The sequence below is a fragment of the Ursus americanus genome, chromosome 33 (assembly GCF_024610735.1).
Source record: "Ursus americanus isolate L20-20 chromosome 33, mUrsAme1.1.p, whole genome shotgun sequence".
In the NCBI taxonomy this organism is placed as follows: Eukaryota; Metazoa; Chordata; class Mammalia; order Carnivora; family Ursidae; genus Ursus; species Ursus americanus.
The window spans coordinates 16527733-16551509 of record NC_142159.1 but is presented as its reverse complement, the minus strand read 5'-3'; the positions used below and the strand labels follow the sequence as shown (position 1 = coordinate 16551509).

The window sequence follows — 23777 nt, the reverse complement described above, 5'->3', positions numbered from 1 at the left end:
TGAACTCACAACCCGGAGATCAAGAGTCTCATGCTGTACCGACGGAGCCAGCAGGGCGCCCCAGTAAATTTTATGTTATTTTATCACAATTCAATTTTTATAAATTATAACAGTGAACGCTTGGTAAATGTTAGCCGTGGGCCTCCCCTTCCCCCCACCATTTCATTTCTTCCCAGTAGTCCTCCGGCGTAGGTGCCATTATCCCCAATTTACAGCCCTTTACTAAGGGGGCCCGGGGACTGCCATGAGCCTCCCTGCATTTACTCAGCGGCTCACTCCCTGTGTGCTGAGTGGGTGAACGAAGGGATGAGTGCATGAACACCTACCCCTACAACTGCAAAATGACTTCAGCCTCAGATAGTTTTTTCACTCAGCCCTCCTGCCTCCCGCCTATATATATAAGATTTATTTATTCATTTGAGAGAGAGAGATTGTGTGCGTGCATGAGTGGGGGAAGGGGCAGAAGGAAAAGAGGGAGCGGGAGAAGCAGACTCCCTGCTGAGTACGGAGCCCCACCTGGGGCTCGATCCCAGGATCCCGAGATCATGACCTGAGCCAAAGGCAGACACTTAACGGACTAAGCCACCCAGGCGCCCCTCAGCCTTACATTTCTGAAGAAGGACAGTTCAGTTTTACATAAAGCAAGGTTCCCATATTTGCTCAAGAGGTACTCCTAAATGTAGATTTCATCCCTGAGCACCTCTCAGCAGTCTCAGTCCAGTCCTGGAAGTCAGAAGGGTTGCAGTTGGGGTGGTGGACAGGGTACAGGCAGAAACTACCCCCCCCCAATGAGTATGCAACTCCCTCCTGGGCTAAAACTCCCACACAACTGGGGCGATCTTGTGGTCTGGGGTTGGGCTCAGATCTGAAGGATAAGGAGGTGTTAACCTGGGAAAAGGGAGATAAGCGGGAACGGTGGTCTAGAAGAGCATGTGCAAAGGCCCTGAGGCGGGAGGGGGCAGCAGGCCGCAAACACAGAGGGCTATGGATAAAATGGTCTGAGATGTGGCTGGAGGTGTAGGCCAGACTATGCAGCGCCTTAAGGCCCACATTCATGGTTTGGTTCTTTGGCCTAAAACGAACAGGAAGCCACAGCAGAATTTCAAGCAGAGAGTGGTTCAACTGAATGGGCCTGACTGCCCAAGTGGAGGGTGGCTAAGTAGAAAGTGGACTGGGGTCTCCCCTTCGACCCCCTTCTGCTCACTAGAACACATTCAAGGCAGCAAGCCCCCCCCCACCCCCCTGCCCATCTCATCCGCGGCCCTGGTTTATAACGTATAGCAGTGTTTACAAAACACACAGGCCATAAAGGACCCCGTGATTAATCACCTCATGACATTTCTCAGGTCTCACATGTGTGGGCCCACGTAGCCAATCCCGCCTTTGCAGCCAGGAGCACCAGCCTGGAGCACCTACGCAGGCTCAGGAGAAATTCTCTAGGCTCCCACCTTCACGAGCTTTCCATGCTGAGCCATGGCAACCTACTTGGTCAACGGTGCCCAACCAATCGCTCCTGGGCCTTTGGTCGAAATTCAAAAAGGCTCCCAGAGTGCCAGACACGGGGCCTTTGTGGTTTCAGCTACTTTCATCCTCATGACAACCTCAGAGACAGTAGTTCACAAATGAGGAAACTGAGGCACAGAGAGGTCATGTGGCTCGTCCAAGATGACTCAGGAGGCTACTGAGCTAGGACCTGAGCCCACATCTGTCTGCTCCCACACACGTGACAGCAAGCGTTGTAGAAACTGAAATGCTGTGTGGCAAACATTCTGTTTCTCCACGCTGGCAGGAAGAAGCCTCAGCCTCCTTGCCGGGAACTCAGCCCCCCCCCACCTCTGCCTCTTACATTTCTCTACTGAGTGGTAACAGGTTACCAACAGGGTCGCTGGAGCCTCTGAATAAATAAATACACCCTTGCTTATGCCTGATTTGGCAAGGCCTCTGCTAGAGACCACACTTTGGACCATGTTTCATTTAAGAAGCATTCAGACGCGATATTACCAACGCCATGCACTTTTATGACCCCCGTGGCATGAAAATGAAACAGAGGCCCACAGCGGTGATGTGACATAGCCAAGGTCACACAGCGAGGAAGGGCAATGCCAGGTTTCCAGACTCTGACATTAGCTGAGGGCTTCCTCTGGACCACCGTCTACCCACCTAGCTCCTCCCCACCAAATCCCTGGGGAGTTGGGAGAACGCTCAGGCTGGCTGGGCATCTCAGACAAGGCCCCCGAGGGTTTGATGCTATGAGGTTCAATCTCTCTCTGTCCTCTTCCCATACTTCACAGTTGGTAAGATTCCAATGGTCAGTCCTCTCAGACCAGCCCTCCCCACCCCTCCATCCCCCGAATGGAGAGCAGTGTTTTATTCCACTCTTCCCAGTGTACTTGTCCCCAAGGGCAACACTTCTTTTCTTCACTGCTGTATTTTCAGTGCCTAAACAGTGCACACACTGGCACACAGTAGGTACTCAATATGTGTCTAATAAATGAATGGATGCCCCTAAAACTTAAAGGGGTTTCATATTTTCTGCAGCAAAATGAATACTGAGTCAGGGAAAAGAGAACTAACATGTTAACTCCTACTTTGTGTTAGGCAGTGGTCTCTAGGCCAAGACCCAGAGTCTAGCCCCACTGCGTTCCTAACTCTGACTCCAGGGCAGAGCAGAGAAAGGCCACGGTGAAAGCCTGCTCTGTCTCTGTGCCAGGCACTGGGTCAGGCTCCGGAGTCAGGTAACCCAGGTTCTTAAAATGTTCTCCTTCCTAGGGGTGCTGTCTTGGGGAAGTCATCTCTCTGAGTCTGTTTACCTCGCTGTATAGCTCCCCCAAAAGTTAGTAGCAGTTCTTTCCGGCTATACCAACAGGGGGCAGGGTGAAAAACATGGCCCATCTCTAAGTGGGGACCTGGGCTTTTTTCCAGAAGGAATTTCCAGCCCCCTCTTGGAATTCTCCGTTTGAATGTGTGCTATGAGCTCATAGGGCTGTGGGCGCAAGGAGAGGGGGTGAGGGGTGCCGGACGCCTTGCTCACTGGTCCGTGGAGGGGCCTCGTGGGACACGGGTAAGCCCAGTGACCCTGTGTAACCTTGGGCAAGTTCCTTCCTCGCCCCGGACCACAGCAGCGTCCTCACTTATCCAGGGAGGTGCTGGGCGACCTTTACCGGCTTAGAGCACCGAGCTGGGAGGCAGAAGATGCCTGGGTGCTCCGTCCGGCCTCAGTTTCCCCATGGGCCGCCCTACGTAATTTCTAAAGGCACTTTCCGCTCTAAAAGCAACCAAGCAACAACTACGCAGCCCGGACTCCCGGCAGTTAGCGTGCGGCCACTCCTCCGGAGGCCCGGCGTCCACGAGGGGCGGAGGGCGCGGTGGGGGGCAAAGGCCCGCCGGGGCAGGGTCAGGCCTTGCGGGAGCAACCCTCGTGAGGCCACTGGTGGGGAGTGGCCCCGGCCTGAGCGAACTCCGCCCGCGGCCCATTTGAACCCGCGTTTCTTACCTGGCGGCGGCGGCAGCGGCGGCAAAGGCTGGGACTCCTCCGCCCTGCTCGCCCCTCGGCCCCGCCCCCGCCCCCGCCCCTCCCCCTCGGTCCCTCCCGGCCAATTCCGCAGCCTGAGCCTCCCGGAGCTCCTGGCCGTCCCGCCCCTCCCGCTCGGCCCCGCCCCTCCTGCCCGGCTGGTCCCGCCTCCTGCGTAGACCTTCTCCGGCGCGTGGGCCGGCTTTCCGGGCCGGGTCTTCCTTGCTGCGCGTCCCAAAGCGACTTGGATGGAAACCTTCAAAAGTAAAGGGTGTAAAATCAAGGAGCCAGCCACAGATACAACCTTCCTGCATGTATGTGCAGTTCTTTGGAGTTTCCAGAGTATTGAGATAGCTATGCTCTCTCTGATTCTTTTAGTTTGTCTAATGCTAAGTTTGGGCCAGTCTCGGGGCCTTCGCGTTTGAGGTTCCTTTGCCTGGCACTCTGCCCCGAGACCTTCCTTTTCCTACACCTGTTTCCAGCTTTCCCTTAGGGTCTCCACTCAGGGTGGCATCTGTGAATCTTCAATGATTGAAGGTTTCCTGTTTGCAGTTTACTTTCTGCCATCCCCACTAGAATTTAAAAATTCTGAGTGTGGGGGTCTCGGCTGCCTTGTCCTCTGCTGTGTGCCCAGCCCCAGGGACTGTGCTGGGCACTCGGTAGGTGTTTAGAATTTTATGAATGCAAAAATTATTCGTTGTGTATCTGAAATTCACATTTAACTGGGTGTCCTGTTTTTTATCTGGCCATCCAACTTGAGCCCCACCCCCAGAGATTCTGATTCTGTTGGTCTGGGGTCTGGCCATGCATAGGCATTGTTCCCAAGCTCACCAGGTATTTCTAATGTGTCCTTAGCTTCAGGAACCACTGTTGTAGGACCTGGTCCATGGATTTTATTCTGCATGAGATGGCGAGTTGTAGAAGGTCCTGGGCAGTGGTGTGACGTAATCTCACCTTTTAAAAGGGTCCCACTGGGGGCGCCTGGGTGGCACAGCGGTTAAAGCGTCTGCCTTCGGCTCAGGGCGTGATCCCGGCGTTATGGGATCGAGCCCCACGTCAGGCTCTTCCGCTATGAGCCTGTTTCTTCCTCTCCCACTCCCCCTGCTTGTGTTCCCTCTCCTGCTGGCTGTCTCTATCTCTGTCAAATAAATAAATAAAATCTTTAAAAATAAATAAATAAATAAATAAATAAATAAATAAATAAATAAATAAAAGGGTCCCACTGGCTCCTTGCAAGGACAGAGGGATAAGAATGGACACAGGCAACCGGTTAGGAAGCTGTGACAATATCGAAGCCAGGGAAGGGGCTTGTGTTTGTTGAGTGCCTACTACAAGCTAGGCACAAATAAAGTGTATAATGGAGGCATAGACTCTAGAGCCGAACCCCAGACCTACCCAAGGTCGAATTTTTCAGGGGTGTGGAAGCCTAAACATTTATGTTTTTAACAAGTCCCCTTGGTGATTCTGATGATCAGTCAGGTTTGGACCAACTAAATGGTTAGATTTGATTCTCCCAGAAATTATAGAAATAAGCGTGAATACTGTTTCGGGAATATTACCCTGTGGCTGGCTCTACATGATTCCCATCCTTACTTTATATCATTCAGTCGTATGCAGTTGATATTATGATTAGCCCCAGTTCGAAAAGGAAGGAACTGAGGCTCAGAGTGGTTAAATAACTTGAACAGTGTCACCGAACTACCAGAATGGCAGAGTAAGGACTTGATGTCAGACCTGGCTGATTCTGCCCTGCCCTTCCACAGGCTTAAGTATCAACACGGGTTCAGATAAGAGTTTCAGATCATGAGTTCCCAACAGGAGAAGGGTTCTTTATTATGTCTCTTAGATGTCTGTCCTTCCAGGATGTAGGTGGCACTGGCCTGGCATTGGTGTTCGTTGAATGGAACTGAATTACGGGGGTGATGTTACTGAAAGCAGCCCCACATCCCTTCCTGTAGAGTATCCTTATGATGCCCTCATGCTGACCTTGAGACTGAAGGACCCAGGAGATTGTTTATGGTTCCTTCTTTCCTAACGATGTTCAGAAATAAACAACTGCCATGGGGTAGGACGGGACACACTCAGAGCGGGCCCAGAGTGGAGGGCGCTGCACACGGTTTGTGGTTACCTTGCATATTGTGATATTGCTGAGCAATCTCTTGTTTGTGTTTCCAAGGCATCTTTGACCTGGAGAACTGAACATCTTTTTGTTAATTGGACCATCAACTGGCCCGATTAATTGGAATTGGCGAAACTAAGTAGCTGGGGCTTGGGGTCAAAGCCATATGGGTTAATATTTCCCCCCATTGTACTTGAGCATTAGGTGATAATTTTGTAGTTACCTGCATTATCTCTTACACAGAGACCTGGGTGACGACCTCTGCTTGCTTCTTATCTAAGAATGCTTTGTACTTGCCCCTGGTCTCATATTTTCCAGTGGATAATGAGACCTACATCATCAATGATATGTGTTATCATTTAGCTCGCACGTGAACTTGCATTAAATCCCCTTGGATCAGGGGCGCCTGGGTGGCACAGCAGTTAAGCGTCTGCCTTCGGCTCAGGGCGTGATCCCGGCGTTATGGGATTGAGCCCCACATCAGACTCCTCTGCTGGGAGCCTGCTTCTTCCTCTCCCACTCCCCCTGCTTGTGTTCCCTCTCTTGCTGGCTGTCTCTATCTCTGTCAAATAAATAAATAAAATCTTAAAAAAAAAAAATCCCCTTGGATCATACATGAGAAAGTTATTCCCTTCAAGCCTTATTCCACTGAGAACACAGTTTAATGCTATCGAATCTTTGTGGGTTTTTTTTGAGGTACAATTTTTATTCGTTTCCTATAAACTAATCAAGGCCATTAATTAAACTCCTATTTAAGCCATTTTTCTTTGACTTACAGGTTTACAAACAGAAAGGATATATATATACACACACACACATATATATATATACTTTCTTTCTCTTTAGAAACGTTATTGAGATATCTTTCCTGTATAAAATTATATGTATTTAAGGTATACAATTTAAAATTTTGATACATGTATACCTTGCGAAAAGTTCACCTCGATCAAGCTAAAAAAACTTAATCCATCTCCTTGACATAGTTACCATTTGTGGTGTGTGTGTGTGTGTGTTGAGAAAATTTACTGTAAGATCTATCCTCTAAACCAGTATGGAGGTTCCTCAAAAAGTTGAGGAAGAGTAGGGTAGAGCTACCCTAAGACCCAGCAATTACACTACTAGGTATTTACCCCAAAGATACAAATGTGATCCGAAGGGGCACCTGCACGCCGATGTTTAGAGCAGCAATGTCCACAATAGCCAAACTGTGGAAAGAGCCCAGATGTCCATTGACAGATGAATGGCTAAAGAAGATGTGGTGTATATACACAATGGAATACTACTCAGCCATCAAAAATTGAAATCTTGCCATTTGCAATGATGTGGATGGAACTAGAGGGTATTGTGGTAAACACAATAAGTCAATCAGAGAAAGACAATTATCCAATGACCTCAGTCATATGTGGAATTTAAGAAACAAAACAGGGTCATAGGGGAAAGGAGGGAAAAATAAAACAAGACGAAATCAGAGAGGGACACAAACCATAAGAGACTCTTAACCATAGGAAACAAACCGATGGTTGCTGGAGGGGAAGGGGGGGAAGGGGGGTTAACTGGGGGATGGGCATGAAGGAAGGCACGTGAGGTGATGAGCATTGGGTATTATATAAGACTGATGAATCACTGAACTCTAAGTCTGAAACTAATAATACACTATATGTTAATTAACTGATTTTAAATTAAAAAAAAATCTATCCTCTTAGGAAATTTCAAGTCTCTGATAGGGTATTGTTACCCATGGTCGCCATGGTGTCCATTAGATCTCCGGAGCTCATTCATCCGGCTTAACTAAACCTTTGACCTTTGATCAACACTCCTCACTTCTCCCTTCCCCTGCCCCCAGGCCCTGACAACCACCATTCTGCTCTCTGCTTCTACTGAGTTTGACTATTTTAGATTCCACACACGAGTGAGATCAGGCACTATTTGTCTTTCTGTATCTGGCTTATTTCACTTCCGACAACGTCCTCCAAGTGCATTCATGTTGTCGCAAATTGGAGGATTTCCTTCTTTTCTACAGCTGAGCAATATTACTGTCCTCCTCGAACATTTGCTGATCTTCCTTTTTAACAAAGGGGAACAGGCCTCTGCTCAGAGCCTTTGGCTCTCCAAGATGCCGAGTTAGGATTTGATCCTTCTGCTATTCATTTATTTCATAAACTTTCTATTTTGGAATGAGCTCAGATAGACAGAAAAGTTACAAAGGTAGCACAGAATCCTTATCTAAGAACCACGTATCCTTCACACTGTTTCCCCAGTGTTAGCACCTTGCATAATCATGTTACATTTGTCAAGACTGAGACACCGATATTGGTAAATTACTATTAACAAAAGTATGGACTTGATTCGCTGGTTTTTCTCCTAAGGTCCTTTTCCTGTTCCAGAATCTGGTCCAGGATACCACCCCATACTTAGCATTATTTATTTTTTATTTTCAGGCTTTTTTGTTTATTGAAGTGTAATTAACATGGAGTACTTAGTTTCAAGCGTACAGTGTGGGGATTCGGCAATTCTATACACTGCTCAGTGCTCACTACAATAAGTGTACTCTTCATCCCCTATATCTGTGCCACCTGTCCCCCACTCACCTCCCCTCTGGGAACCATCCGTTCGTTCTCTGTATTCAATAGTCTGTTTTTTGCTTTGTCTCTTTTTCAGTCTTGATTTCATTTTTTAAGGCTTTTTAAATTACTTTTTATAATGCAAATGGTTTTTTATGTGTGACAGTGATCTATTTCCTTTTAAAACATTAAGCAAAGAATAATGGGATTATTTTCAAAAAACTATAATAGTAAAAGTGGTATGTAGACATGGAAAAAAATTTTCAATTTCCTCTGGGTCAACTTCACCATGGGCTGGCATGATGGTCACCAGCCAGAAGGGTGGTCTTCCAGCCAGGCTGGTTTCTCTCGTTTGTCTTGAGAACGTATGTTTCCCTTAGGATGGTCGGCCACTGCTGTGACTATCAGATACTGACCAGCACGGTGGCCCAAATCACGACACTGAGGACTTATAGAACAGAAAATCCAGAGAGACGTGGTTCCAGACTTGGCCCAATAGCTCAGTGATGTCGGCAAGGACCTGTACTCTTTCCACTGTACATCAGCCTCAGCATGTTGGACCACTCTGTCCTGTGGTCCAAAGACAGCTGTCTCAGCTGCATGCATCCTTCAGCAGTTACCTTCAAAAGCAGAAGAGAAAAGAGGAAAAAGGGAACTCTCCCCATGGTTAGGGTGGAAATGATTTCCCAGAAGCCCCCTTGCTGGGATCACATGTCTGCATCACATGACCATCCCTGACTGCAAAGGAGTCTGGGAAAGTGAGGCTCTGGCAAGGAGACTGGCTCAGATCCTTGTAGGTGGGAACAAGCCCGTCCTAACATTTGTGGCGCTCAGGGCAAGAACATGAAATGAGAAATAAAACATGTCCTGACCTTCCAGCCCTGCAGATACACCTTGAAAATCACGTGGGGATCAGGCATGCATTTAGAATCCTTCAGCTTATCAGAGTTCCTTGCCAGGATGTGGTTCCTGGCTCACTGCCCATCTTCCTTCACTCCCATCCCCAGTTCCATCCCATACCACATGAGGTCTTGCACATAGGTGTGTGGACACTCCAGCCCGCACATCTGAGCTGTCTCCCCTCCCACAAACGGCCATTCCTCAAACCTAGGAATGCGGGTACTGGCTGCACTCTTGGGGGAATGGGTCAGGGAAGAGGCTCATTCCTGCAGACTGGAAGTGGGCTTGGGGGTGCTTGGACAGGGAATGTTGGGATATTAGGTATCCAGAGTGTGGACTTAGGTGGGCACATCCTCTTGGTTTGGTAGACTCCTCTCTCCATGGGGATGGGCATGGCTGGAGGAGGGTCAGAGTGGGGCTCTCTACAGGATGGGGCCCAGAGCAGAGACTGCTCTTGCCAGTGTGGATTGGGCACCTTGCTGCCCAGAAAAAATCAGGTTTCTCTTAAAGCAGGGGGTGGATGGGCGGTTGAGCAGGCAGCCCTCAATGTCTGCCCCAGGGCAAGGTCAGTGATCTTAAGTCTTATTGACCCCTGCCTTTCTAGGACCTAACTCCATGTATGGTATATGGTAGGTGCTCAATAAATACTTACTGAATGATTGAGCGCATGGATGAATGAATGGATATCACTATTAGTGCTGTTTGAAACCACAGGGATGGATGCTGTTGGAGGCCAGGAGCTAGAAGGGAAACCCCAAGGGAGCCTGTCCAAGATCCATGGTGGAGCAACAGCCCAGGACTCCTGCCACCTTGTGTGCTGTACCCCCCTCCACACCATGCTCACCTCCAGTGCACACATCTTTTTCATGCTCACGGCCACAGCCTTCTCCCTGGGGTCTGCCAACAAGGGTCCACTGTTGCCATTTCAGAGTTTCAGGGCTGCTAGGAGCTCTGAGCGCTCCCATACCAAGTCCTCCCTGTCCATGAGTGGACCTCCGCCACCTGGCATATGGGACCCCATCAGGCCCGCCTTCCTCCCCCTGACCAATCCCTAGCTCAGAAAGGTCTGCTTTCTGCCCCTGACTATGCTGTGTACTGGCCAGCTTCCTGTGGCCTGCAGTGGTCTCGTTCAGCCCATTCTTTCTGGCTATTCAAATCAAATCCTTGGTTCAAGGCCCAGCCAGTTCCTGTAACCTTCCTGAGGCTTGCCTTGGCTGCCCCGACCCCGTTCCTCAGGTCTGCCGTAGGAATTCACATATGCCAAGTCCTGCCCCAGACACTCCTCCGTTTAACCGAGATCGCAGGCCTCACCAGGCACCAGATCTTCCACTGGGGAAGGGAGAAGGAGGTATCAGAATTCTCTGGGTAGTGAGCTTATTTAAAGAGAGATATGAGAGTATATGACAGGGGTCTCACGGACAGGCAGGAGAGGAATGGCAAAGAGCAAGGACCCACCAAGACGGGCGGTTGGGGAAATCAGGGCAGGAGGCTTCTCCCTGCCTCTCTCTGCGAGCTTCAGCTCCATGAGTCATTTGCACCCAGCTGCCCACCTTTGACATGTACCTGACTCCATATCGGCTCCTTAACTTTCACTGCACGTGACCTTATCCCTCAAGCATGCGCGAATGAGTCAGGGTTCCCTTGGGTTACAAGAGAAACAACCCAGTCAAAATGCTGTAAGCAAAGAAAGGGCATTTACTGACTTACGTAACTACTGAAAACTCCAGAGGAACATCAGGTTTTAGGCATGCCCAATCCGGGTACCCAAATAATATGATCAGGAACTTCTCTCTATTAGAGAGAAAGCTGGGCTCAGCTTCCCTCTGGGTTGACTTTACCAGTAGAAAAATCTTTCCCTTGGGAGTGGCAAGACTGCCACCGGAAAGTCCAGCCAAACATTCTACCAGCTTAGAAAACACTCCCTCCAGGTAGCTCCAGCAAGCTTCCTGGGTAAAGCTTAGCAAGCAAGCAAGATTCCTGGGTAAAGCTGTCACTGGCTTAGCCTTGAACCAGACACTGTGGCCAGGGCACACGATGCTGTGATTGGCAGGTTTGGGACACAAACTCTACCCTCAAAAGACCAATATGGTATTACCATGAGAACCCGCCGGGACAGAGATTGGGTGGGGAAGAGGCCAGCTGCTCAAAGAGAACTCACATCAGGGTGGAAGGTCACCTCTCCTTAGCTGGGGTCACAGTGGGGGATTGGCACAGACACCTAGGTTCTCTGTAGGGCCATCAACTACTGTCCATCAGCTCAGTGCCCCTCATTCTTCTGCAAACAGCAGAATGTTCCAGGTCCTCCTCCTTCGCACCCCAAGATTCTATTGGGGCTGCCAGTCACAGGCCTGCTAGCCACAGAGGAGGGCATGTGACCCAGGAGGACTCATCAGAGTCCTTCCTTGGGATTTATCATCATTTACCCAAGGAAGAAACTTAGTCTCTTTCTTTCTGGAGGTGAAGCCAGGAAGATGTCAGCAGGAGATGGTCAAGTTTCCAAGCTATTGGAAAAAGCTGGTCGGAGAGAACAAAACCCAAATGCAAAGAGAAAAGGAGGCAGATATGAGGAGAAACAGTCTGAATGGAGAAGGCCCGGCCCCAGCGTCATCCTTACCAAGGTTCACCAGGAAACTGACTGCCTTTGCCACCACTTGGTTAAACGAGCCTGTACACTCAACTTTTTGCCTAACTAGAGTAGTTAGTGTTTGGGTAATTGGCACATCCTCTGTGGTCTCTACAGGTGCTCTAGTTTGATGCTTACAATTCTGTGAGTGTGATGATTTCCCCTTTCTGTAGATGTGAGAACCGAGGTTCGGACAGTTTGAGATTAGGAACTCATTCATACAGCCAGCAAGTAGAGTCAGGACTCCCACTGGGCTGTCTCCAGAGTAACCCAAAGCTCTGCAAGCCTGGGGCGGACAGCTCAGCACAGGATTAGCCCTGGGCACCAGTTTCACACTGAGTCTGTCCTCCAGCTGCTTAGACTCCACGGCATTGTTATGTGGGGCTTAAATTGTTTTTAAACTGTGAAATATGTACAGACACTCCGGGGTGTGAGTACTTAATGTGTGAAACAGGGATAATAATTCAGTAATTCTCAGGTGGCTGTTGCCAAGATTAAGGGTATTTAGGGAATGTGGATGATGAACGTAACTCCATCTCTAACATGTTGGGCACTTTTTGGGGGGAAGTCCCTGGGCTTCTCTAAGCCTCCTTTTCCCATCCATAAGTGGAAGAGGTAGGACGTAGTCTTAGAAGCCACTGGGACGTGACTTGAGCTGACGGTGCCACTTACGTACCACAAGACTCTGGGCGAGTTACAGACTGAACTTGAAGCAGCCCAGCTGAGGGGCACCGTGCAAGGAAAGGCACAGAATCGGGGAGGCAGGGTTTCCTAGGGCTGTCCTAACAAGATGCCGCCAGCTGAGAGACTTAAACAACAGAAATTGTCCCTCGCATTTCTGGAGGCTGGAAGTCCAAGAATCTGGTGTTGGCGGGGTTGGTGCCTGCTGAGACATCTGGGGGAGAATCCCTTTCAAGGCTTTCTCCCAGCTTCTGGCGCTTTGCTGGCCACCTTTGGCATCCCTTGGCTTGTAGAAACATGGCCTCGGCCCGCCTTCATCCCCACATGGCGTTCTCCCCGTGTGTCTTCACCTTGTCTTCCCTCCATGCATGTCTCTCTCCATGTCCACACATCCCCTTTCTAGAAGAACACCAGTCATATTGGATTGGGGTCCATCCCAAGGACCTCATTTTACATTGATTATCTTTATGAAAACCCTATTTCCAAAAAAGGTCACATTCTGAGGTAGTGGGGGTTAGGGCTCCAACATATTTTCTTTTTGAGAGGGAGACAATTCAAGCACTATCAGGTGCTCGACATACAGTAGTTTTCCTTCCTCATCAAACTTCCTAATGGAATGAGATTAAATACCTGGCATAGAGCAGGTCCTCAATAAATGTTTGTTGAATAAATGCATGGATGGATCCTAGGTTCCAGAGTGTTCTGAATTCTTCAGAGAGTTCTCTAATGACCCAGGAAATATTCCCCCCCCCACCTTTAAAAAGGTGATTTCAATATATTCAGACAAGAATATAAAGTTCCTAAGAACAGCCCCAGGCAGGTGCAAAAACTTGGATCTGATGTCTCTTTGAATGTGTTCTATGCTGTTCCTACAGCCTGAGAAATGGCAGGCAGGTCCCTCATTCCTGGAAACGCTTTCCTCTGCCACTAAGAATTCATTGCTTTAACAAAGGCTAAAAAACTTCCCGAAAAAAGTTGAAAAGAGGTTCCAACAGTGAACGCGAGATGAGAAAGTGCCTGTGGGTCATGGGACGGGGGATTCCCACAACCCTGTGTCTCAAGACCCACTAAGTCAGGAAGCTGTAACCAAATGGAGGAACCCTATCTCTTGTTAATTCTTTGGGTGGGTGGGGGCACCCACATACCATGAACACTCATGATATGCCGGGAATGTTCCATCAGATACAGCTCAGTGACTCAAAGTCCAAACTCTGGAGGTGGACTTCTGCGGTGCACTCTTGGCTCCAGCGCTGCCTCACTGCGTGCCCTTGAGCCACTTACTTAACCTCTCTGTGCTTCAGCAGCCCTGTTGGTGATTTGGGGGATAATAATAATACCTACCTTATAGCATATGTGATAACGTATGAAACACGCTTTGCGCGGTGCATTCAGGTCACGTTTGCAATTATTTTATTAATTATTGTTGAAGATCTTGCTGATGCCGAGGGTGATAACAGAAGAGATGAAGTCTAGTGTCCAGGCTTTGGTAGACTTCCCTATCAATAAGATTAATAAATTAAGATGAGCCTGTCCTCATCATTCCTGTTAGAGCTTTCTAGAACTCAACCCATCTCTTTCTCCTTGTCTTCTCCCTCCCTTCTTTAACTCCTTGTGATCCCAAGGGCTCGGCCACGGGCTATTTCATCATGCCCCCCCGAGCCCTGTGAGATATGCACTATAACCTCTACTTCATGCATAGGGAACCTGAGCCCCAGGCAGGCGAGGTGGCTTGTGAATGGGGATGCTAGAACCAAGCCAGCTAAGTCTGACTCCAAAGCCACAGAATAGGGAGCCGGTCTGATAAGGATGAAATGTGGCCTCTCCCTGCAATTCCTCTTCATCCTTAGGACCTAAGCGCCAAGTTCTCTACCAGATTGGTCTGAACGGTGCTCCCCCTCTGCACTGGCTTCACCCCACCATCAAGGCCAGCCCCCTGCCCACTATCACACTGAACAGGCCCCAAGAAGCCCGTTCACCCACGAGGGTCACTGATTGGTGGGAAAAAGTAGCCTGTTAGGGCCTGGGATTCTCATCCAGTCGCTCTGTGAATCCTCGTGGGGCCTGGGAGGGCTGTGGCACCCTCCTCCGCTTTGTAGGTGAGCAAAGGGAGGCTCAGAGAGGTTCTGTAAGCTTCTACTGGGCACACACTGGGTCACAGCTTAGCTTTGGGCTTAGGCCTGCCTCTCTGGTTGCTTCCACATGCATCCTTTCACAGAGCTGGCTGTGTCTCTGTTCTCCCCCCGCCCTCCAGGACAGCCCACACCAACAGTGGCCTCTAGTGCCCTCCACGCGCAGATGGCCAGGGGCCAGAAGGTTCTTGGGACTAGCTGGCTTCCAAGGGGGTGAAGACAGCAACGTCAGGACGTCTTCGCCCCGGGGAGATGGAGGGCCCACTGGTTGGGAGCCATGTGCCAATGCAGCTTCCTGCAGAGGAGGGTTGGGGCTGGGTAGTAAAAGTCTATATAGGGAAGCCATTCCATTTCTATAATTCTCTTTTCTTTTCTTTTTTTCCCTCTTTTTTGTAAAGATTTTATTTATTTATTTATTTATTTATTTATTTAAAAGATTTTATTTATTTATTTGAGAGAGAGAGTGAGGGAACACAAGCAGTGAGGGGAGCAGCAGAGAGAGAGGGAGAAGCAGACTCCCCACTGAGAAGGGAGCCCAATGTGGGGCTAGATCCCAGGACCCTGGGAACATGACCTGAGCTGAAGGCAGATGCTTAACTGACTGAGCCACCCAGGTGCCCCTATTTATTTCTTTTTACAGAGAGAGAGAGTGCACAGGAGGAGGGGCAGAGGGAGAGACGGAGAGAGAGAGAATCTTGAGCAGACTCCATGCTTAGTGGGAAGCCGGCATGGGGCTGGATCTCACCACCCTGAGATCATGACCTGAGCTGAAATCAAGAGCTGGACCGCTTATGACTCAGCCACACAGGTGCCCCTTTTCTTTTTCTTTAGTGTAGACCATAGGTTCTGGAATTCTGGGGCCTCTATGGGTACCTGACCACTGGAAGTCAGAGCCTCCCGAGGTTAGTTCCCTGTTCTCCCTTGCAAGCCCACCGGCGGCAACCAGCTTCCTGGTCATTTTGGAACAGCACGCAAAGGAGGCAGCTTGATGGAACAGAAAGAGCTCTGGATTAATTCCTTGGGGAGCTCTGGAAGTGTTCGACTGTGTGACCTTAGGCAGGTGAATTTACCTCTCTGATCCTCAGTCTCTTCATTGGCAAGATTATTTCTACTTCATAAGTCTGTTAGGAAGACTCAGCGAGAGACTTCATGTAAAGCAGTTAGCGTGGAGCTTGTCACGTCATAAGTACTCAGTAAATACGTGCCCGCCATTATGATGGTACAAATGGGGTTGTCATTGGCAACTAAAACCTGGGTGGAGGTTTTTTCCTTGGTGGAGGGCCCAAGAACTAGATGGAATGTGAGTGGAGGTGAGTGGGGAGAGAATGTTCTTTCCCTATCCTACTGGCAACTGTCCCAAACGGCGCATGCCCGAGGCCAGCTCGGAAATGCTGAACGATTTCCATTGTTTGCTCATCCTGGGAAGACAGGGTGTTCTTCCAGCCCACCTGGCCTTGGCTTAAGAGCGGGCACAGGCATTTGTGCACACACTCACACACACTCTCATCGTGAGGAGTAACAATAGCATGGGTAACCCAGAGTTGCCCTGGAAATACCTTTACAAGAAACGAAGGCAGGCACCCAGATTTCAAGAACAGCTATTTGCATACATCCTTCTGTTTTGAGTTTTCTCCGTGTGAGCTCGGAGGGGATGTGACTCTGGTCCCCTGCTCAGGGGCCCAGCAGTGCCCCAGTTCCTGGGCTTCGGGGTCTTAGGAATAATCCCACCCAATCAGCTCATTCCAGGGAAAATGAACCGCAGAGAGGCAAAGCATCTTGCTGGGCCACACATACCCATGGGGCCAGGATCATGCCTTTGGGCCCCAGCGGCTGACTTCTCTCATCCCTCTCTGACAGAGGTACAATTTCCACGAACGAGTGCCCAACCTGCACCTGTCATCCTCCCAGGAGGCCAGGCGGGGCGGGGAAAGGACAACAGATTGAGCCCAGGTAGCCCCTCTGAGGTTTCAAGTCTGCTTCCCAATTATGAGGCCTTTGGAGGGAAACAAGGTGTCATCTCCCAACCTCCACTCCCCTGCACCCCAAAGTCCCCCCTCTGGCTGAGACCCAATCCTGGCAACCATGGAAAGTCATTCCCTCCAGCAGAAGCATTTCAGACAACTGTGACTGTCAGGGCAAGGCAGGAGATTGGTTATTGTCAAGAACCGTTGGATTTATGGGGCCTCTTATCTTTATGACAAAAGCTCAGATGGCAATTGAAATGCAATCATACAGGAAAAGCAACACCCGTAGAGAGCTGGTTCTGTAGTGGGACCGCACATCCGATGGGCACTGGGACCTGCTGTTGGGTGGGGGCGGGGCGGGAGTCCTTGTAACCCTGAGATTCTCTGTGAAGCCAGAGCCCAATGACATGGGGCTGGGCAATCTGGTGCATTTCCCAGACTCCCCTACATCCTCTCCACCCCTCCCCAACTCTGCTGACTCAATGTGGGACCCCCGGCAGCCTCAGAACCGCTCCTTCACACAAATTCTCTCCCTATAACCCTGGGGGTGACTCAGGCGACAGCCAAACCACCAGGACCTTTGTCGAGGTGGACGAGCATGAGGCGGGCCGCACAGGACTTGCCACGGGCTCTGACTTCCCAGGAGGAAAAATGTGTCACAGCCACAGATCTGAACAGACTGCCCCAAACACAAAAGACCAAACCAAAACAAAGCGAGAGAATAAAACCAGCTCCATAAATTGCAGAAAGGGCGCCTTGGTTCTATTTGCTCTGCAATAAGTTCATCAACGTATATAAAGAAAAGCCAGGAGCATTAGAGTAAGAGGAACAGGAAGCCCCTTGTGACGTCCAAGTAATCTGTCCGCTGTCCCCGACCCCGCGCGGTTTAGATGTGCTGCGCCCTGGGCAGACGTAAGTCTATCATCCGGGTACCTAGTTCTTGACCCAGCACAGCCACCCGGCTGTGGCTTGCAAGTCCCGCTGGCATGTAATCCCCCAGGGCAACCAGCCTTCGTTCAGAGCCCCTTCACCTGTTCACTGTCAGCCTAATGGGGCCCAAGAGGCAGCAGGTGCCGTCCACTCGGAGCGCACTCAGGCAATGGAAGAGATCTCGCTGTGTTTCCGTCCTCTGCAGAAAAGAGTCCTGGGGGAGGGCCAGCAGCTGCCCTGGCTGCCAGGATGACAGCAGAAGAGGGAGGACATTAACAGGGCCAAGGTGATAATGAAGGCGAGTGCCCACCGGATGATGCCCAGGTGGATGAAGGGCAGGATGAGGAAGACGAGCAAGATTAGGAGGAGCAATTGCGCGGCCAGGTGCCGGGCCGCCACGCGGTTGGCTTCTGCCACGTCCTGCCCATCCTCTCCCACCAAGCCGGGGTGCCCTGCCGCTGAGGTGGCCGAATCTGCCAGTCCCTGAGGACAGAGCCGCACCTCTGGGCATGGCCGGCCCAGCCACCCCACCACGGCCTCGTGGTCACGCAGGCTGCAGATGAGGCCCCCGGGGACAGAGGTGGCCTGGCGGCACAGCGGGCAGGTGATGGACCAGGTGTTGTCCTGTACGTACAGCAGGAGCTTGAGGCAGACGGCACAGAAGGAGTGCTGGCAGCCCAGCAGCTTGGCAGGCCGGGTACAGCTGTAGGGCTCCCGGCACACCAAGCACTCCATGTCGCCCTCTGCCGAGCCGCAGTGCCCGCCAGCAGGGCCCGCGACCTTGGGGGTGGTGGCGGTGGCTGTGGTGGCGGTGGCTCTTGTGGAGGTGGGCTGGGGCTGCTCCGGGGCTGGCTGCTGCGGGACCTCGGCGCAGGCCATTCTGGGCACGGAGTCAGCGGGACGTGGCAGGTCAGGGCCTGGATGTGGACAAGGGGTGTCCGCCAGCGCCACCGGGACCTGGATGCAGTCTGGCCTCAGGCCGGGCGTCTCAGCCGCCCTCTCCTCCTCGTCAGGCGCCTGGTGACAGTGACCGTCTAGCATCCCTCTCCTGGGGGTGCTCGGCTTGGTTCTTGGCTTATGTCTTCTCTCGAGTTATTATTATTTCTTTTCTCGAAACCTAGGGTTAATCAGTAACTCGCGAACCTGGAGACCTGGAGTTGCCCGATAGGAAGGCCGAAGGGGGCAGGGCCCGAGCTGTGAGTCAGGACTTTCCTCTTGGGACCATGTCCCTCAGGAGCACCAGCAAGATGGGGGCTGATGAGCTTTGAGATGCATTAGGATCCCCACCCCCCGCCCCTGGAGCCTTTAAAAATGCAGATCCCTAGGCCCCAAACTCAAAGACGGTGATCTGCCGGCAGGTCTGGATGGGATCTAAGAATCTCTGGGCACAGTGAACAGACATCTCATCATGATGCTGAGGCCGGTGGCCGGGGGAACCCACTTGGAGAAACCCCACCCTAGCCAGGTTTCAGACAAAACTCTCCAGATGTCAAGATGGGTGGGAAACGGTTTTGCGCTTTGAGCACATATGCCAACAGGTGGCCTTGTGAAAAAGAGAGAAATGAAGGGAAAGAAAACTCTGGGTGGCGGGCTGTAGGGTGAGGGGAAGAAAGCCCAGGCCAACACGGAAAAACCCAAACCCAAACTGCTCGCGGGTCTTCAGTGCACCTGCTACTATAGCCAGTTCCTTTTTCGTCCCGGCAGCTGGATGGACAGCGACAGATTCACGAGCGTCACACTCGGGGCCCACTTTGCCTCCAAATGCCTAACTATAGGTGCCATTTGTTGTACGCTAGGCACATACATCTTCGGGGTTGTAATAGCCGCTGCCCTTTATTTGGGATTACTTTGAGCCAAGCCCCGTGCCAGGGGCCCTCCTCTGCCGTCTCCTGGGGTCCCGGCACAGCCTGCAAGGGAGGCACTGTGAGGCCCAGGAGCAAAGACAGGGTGTGGTCCAGGCAGGCCAGCTGGCAGCCTCCCAAGTGGACTTCCATGGGGCCAGGGCCCTGTGGAATCTACCAGGACCCAAGGTCAGGTTCCCAGGAACTCAATCTCGCCGCTCACACGGCCTCCCGGCAGCCGGCTCCACCTACCAGGACTCAGGTGGGATGGACGGACGTAAGCAGCGTGTAGTTAAGAAAATGTAATTCCCCCTACTTTGCCCTGAACATCAGAGGGTGGGGTGGCACAATCCACTCCCTCACGTAGGCTGCATCGACTCCAGGAGGACCTGCCTGATGGTCCTTCACTGCTCATGTCACCTGCTGAGGTCCACACAGAGTCTAGCTCTTTTGATTCAACTCTTCCCTCCACCCCAAGGGGCAGGCCCTGCACTCCTGCTTCACCCTGCCCCACCGCCACACCCCAGGCTTCTGTCTCCAAAATCCAATCCCCAAATTCGACTTCTGCCAAGGTATTTCTTCTTGGCCTTCAGCTTGACAATTGGTTGTTTCTTTCCACTAATGTTTTCCCCCAGATCAAGCTGAAGGGGGCCCTGGATCTGACGCTGGGTGTCTTGTTGTAACCCCATGCCCGGCATCCATTTTCCCTTCTCCAGGGGCCTGTTTTTCTTTGAGGCAACCCCTGCGGACCACTGTCATTCTGTATGGTTCCCACTCTGCGGAAGGGGGAAGGGGATGTGATTCCGGGCAGACCGATCAGTGTATTCCATCCTATTGGCTGCAGGTGATTTCAGACACCGGCATGCGATCTTAACCCAAGCCAATGAGATTCACCTCCGGAACTTCTGTTGAGAAGCTTCTCTTACTGCTAGGTCTCCAAACTGGAGGATGGAACCCTGGGGCCGCTAAGAACACAGGGTGCAGAGAACCTGCCTGAGAGTAAGGCCAGCACAAAAGAAAGACGAGAAGAGAATCAGAAACCCTGATGACAATTGTTTGAATGCCTGGATCCAGCCATACCTGCTGCATAAAGATAGTGCTCTATCTTTGGATTTTTTAAGTTATATTAACCTATAAAATCCACCCCTATTTTTATTCTTCAACCAGCTCAAGTAGGATTTCTGTCCCTTGCATGAGAAAGACTTCTGAGTAACATAGCAACAGATGAAGAAAAGAAGCCTTTACTTGCTGTCTGACCCAGGGTCAAGCGTCGTAAGACAATCAGCCTGTACGTGGCCAAGAGTGAACTAATGCCTGTGTGTTTCTAAGCTCAAAGGGACTCTGTCTTTTCGCTGCTTTGACTCACGTCGTATACTACTCCTTTGTGTTTGCTAGACCCTAGGAAGGGTCAGGGATGGAGGAGGAAAAATTTGTTGAGCTGCATTATTTATAATGAGAAAGAGAAAATCGGGTGGACAACACAATGATGTCAGTGTGGCTAGTGCCCCCCCACCCTGGCTAGCCAGCTCTACAGAAAGCCAGATAATCAAGAAGGTCCCTGGGTGACCTTGATATCAGACCAAGGGAAGCTATTTACGGGTAGTGTCTAAAGAAGAACCTTTTTTTTTTTTTAAGATTTTATTTATTTATTTGACAGAGAGAGAGACACCCAGTGAGAGAGGGAACACAAGCAGGGGGAGTGGGAGAGGAAGAAGCAGGCTTCCAGCGGAGGAGCCTGATGTGGGGCTCGATCCCACAACGCCGGGATCACGCCCTGAGCCGAAGGCAGATGCCTAACGACTGAGCCACCCATGCGCCCCTACAGAAGAACCTTTTGATACCAATGGGCAACCGCCTTTAAGAAAGTATATTAGGGGACACCTGGGTGGCTCAGTTGGTTAAGCGTCTGCCTTTGGCTCAGGTCGTGATCCCAGAGTCCTGGGATCGAGCCCCATGTGGGGCTCCCTTGCTCAGTGGACAGCCTGCTTCTTCCTCTGCCCCTCACCCCACTCGTGCTCTCTCTCTTGCTTGCTCTCTCTCAAATAAATCAATAAATAATGTTAAAAAGAAGAAAATATATTGGTTACAACAGCCCAAATATTACAGGAAAGTAGAAAGTAGAAGAGGAAAGCTCCTTTGACTATCGCCCCTGAGAATGACAGCTCTTAACAGCACATTCTGTCATGGTTCCTGCACCCTACCATTGCAGCTTGGGAGACACTTTTTTTTCTTTTCTTTTTAGTAGGCCAACACAGGGCTTGAACTCATGACCCTGAGATCAAGATCTGGGCTGAGATCAAGAGTCGGACGCTTAACCCACCGAGCCACCTGGGCGCCCCAACCCTTTGTTTCTTAAAGGTGTTTTGGCTTATCTATCATCTGCACTGGCTTTAAGTTGGACATCCAGGGCTTGTCTCTTTACTAGCTGTGTGACCTTAGGCAAGTCATTTCAACTTCATCGGGGCTCCAATTTTAAGTTGATCAACTGGAGACATTAACATTGTAGGAAATTGTGGGATACTACTTAAGGCCCCCACCTCCATCCAACTCTGCTCAGGGAAGACTCAGTAATGTATACACCTTGCTTTGTAACCGACCTCGACCTCCGTGTCATTGATCTCGCCCAGGGACATGGAGATAAGGCACTCGGGTGATCTGTTCAGCCAGTGGTTCGCAAGGAGGAGTGAATGTGTGCAGGGACCTGGAGCGTAGCCTGAAGCCGCGCTGTCTCAGGGCAAGTACAAAGTGTCCCTAGAGACTTAACGTGAGAATTCATCTAGGATTCTCATTCTGCTCCGTGTTATGTTTGTGCTTGCTGTAATACGAGAATTTGAAAGCTTCGAGTCCTTCCAACTCTTCAAAGAAAATATGTTTGTTTTTTTTAATTGCTGTACAAATATGAACTCATTTGTTCTTTGTGAAACTTCTTTTTTTTTTTTCCTTTGAAGTGCAGTTTCTTGCATCTGGTGACTTCATACAACCCCGGGGCTCTAGGGAGTGTGAGCGGTATGGCCTCAAGGGAGGTTAGGCTTTCACAGCCCACTGCGAGTGGGGAAGCCAGAGCCAGTTCTCCCAATGGACCACCTGGGCTCGCCATGCTGGTCACCACGGACCCACGCCCTACAAAAACACTGCTGATCTGAGCTTTAGGCCCTGTCTCAAGTTCACTGGGGAAGGAGTGAGAAAACAGCGATGTCATGAGGTCAAACTGCCTGATCCATGCCTGGCCTCTGATCTTGGCCAACCCACTCTCACTCTGCATTCCAGCGGCCACAGAGGGCTGTGCCCCAGCCAGACGCCCCATCGTCCCTGTTCCTCTCTGCCCTGAGCTGACTCAGCTCACACCCTTATTCCCGGATTCCTGCCTCTGTGCTCATCAGGACCCCGCCGCCTACACCCCCACCTCACTCAGAGCATCTGTGGGTCTGAGGATGGGCTGCTGGGGGAGACAGAGGAGTGGCATTTGGAACAAAGTGACAGTATGAGGATAAGGAAGATCAAGTACGGAGGAGAGGGAGAGATGAAGCAAGAGAGACAGCATGGGCCTTGGGCACCAACTGCAGGAAGTTTGAAACTGTGCTTTGCTTTCTTTTCCTGTTTTTTAAAAAAATAATTATGTAAAAAAAATCGTGTTTATTTATAGACAATGAAATTGCTGATGACCAAAAAGAAAAAGAATATCAGTAATCAGCAGTCTCGCAGCCCACAGAGAACCCGTTTTAATTTTGAGATCTCCTTGCAGACTTCTTTTGTTGCATACTTAACACGAAAAAAATGTTTGCCCGTTACAATGGGACGCTGCTATTTATATTTTGATAATCTGTATTTTTACCTACTAGTTTATCGTACGTTTCTTTCCATATTAATACACCTACTTCAAATCATTTGTGAAGGTGGTAGGGTGTTCTGTCACACGAATACATCATATTGTTGTGAATTCAGTTCCCATGAGGACCATGTCTAGGCTTTTCCATTTTCCAACACTACAAGCAGTCCTGGGATGTGCGTCCCCGGACATGTGTTTTTCATATCTGGCCCTTTCAAAGTTTTGATGTGCACATTATCTCTCTAGCTGCCATTTTGGCTGGGGAGCGTGCGGTGGTTCAGATCCCAAACCTGGATCTAGACCGAGTCGTTGATGACTTTGCTTTAAGCCACAAAGGTTACAACTGTCAGCCGGTGAGCAGATGAAGCCACTTTTGACCAACTCAGAATCATCACTGCGCGTCTCTCCCCGAGATTTCAGAAATCAGGTAGTGATCCCCTAAGGCCACATTTTCTTTGAATTCACAGGGATGCTAGGCTCTGGACCCATTTCCCGCTGCCACCTCCAAACTTACTTTCTTGCCCCTCCTACCTCTTATCTCTTTGGCTAGCTCTAGTTCAGACTTCAACTTGGGATTCTTCCTTGATCCCCTCTGTCTACCTCCAGAGATCTAGTCCCGAGACCCCATCCCCCTCAGTGCTCCCTCCGCTCCGTGGAGCTGAGCCATGGGCAAAGGGAACCCCACCTTTGCA

At 50.5% G+C, this 23777-nt stretch overlaps 2 protein-coding genes across 4 annotated transcripts in view; both read right to left on the bottom strand.

Moving 5' to 3' along the window:
• The window catches only part of TMCO4 (transmembrane and coiled-coil domains 4), a 90955-nt gene extending 87373 nt beyond the window's left edge, over positions 1-3582 (bottom strand). For all 3 annotated transcript variants that reach the window (XM_045782646.2, XM_045782652.2, XM_045782650.2), the window contains exon 1: positions 3494-3582. The gene's annotated coding sequence lies outside the window, so the exon portion shown is untranslated. The remainder of the gene's footprint in view (positions 1-3493) is intronic.
• A 13625-nt stretch (positions 3583-17207) lies between these two features.
• RNF186 (ring finger protein 186) lies at positions 17208-18676 on the bottom strand. The gene has a single exon (XM_045782567.2). It carries the CDS (start codon positions 18457-18459, stop codon positions 17581-17583), a length of 879 nt encoding a protein of 292 aa, XP_045638523.2. The 5' UTR covers positions 18460-18676; the 3' UTR covers positions 17208-17580.
• Between the last annotated feature and the right edge of the window lie 5101 nt (positions 18677-23777).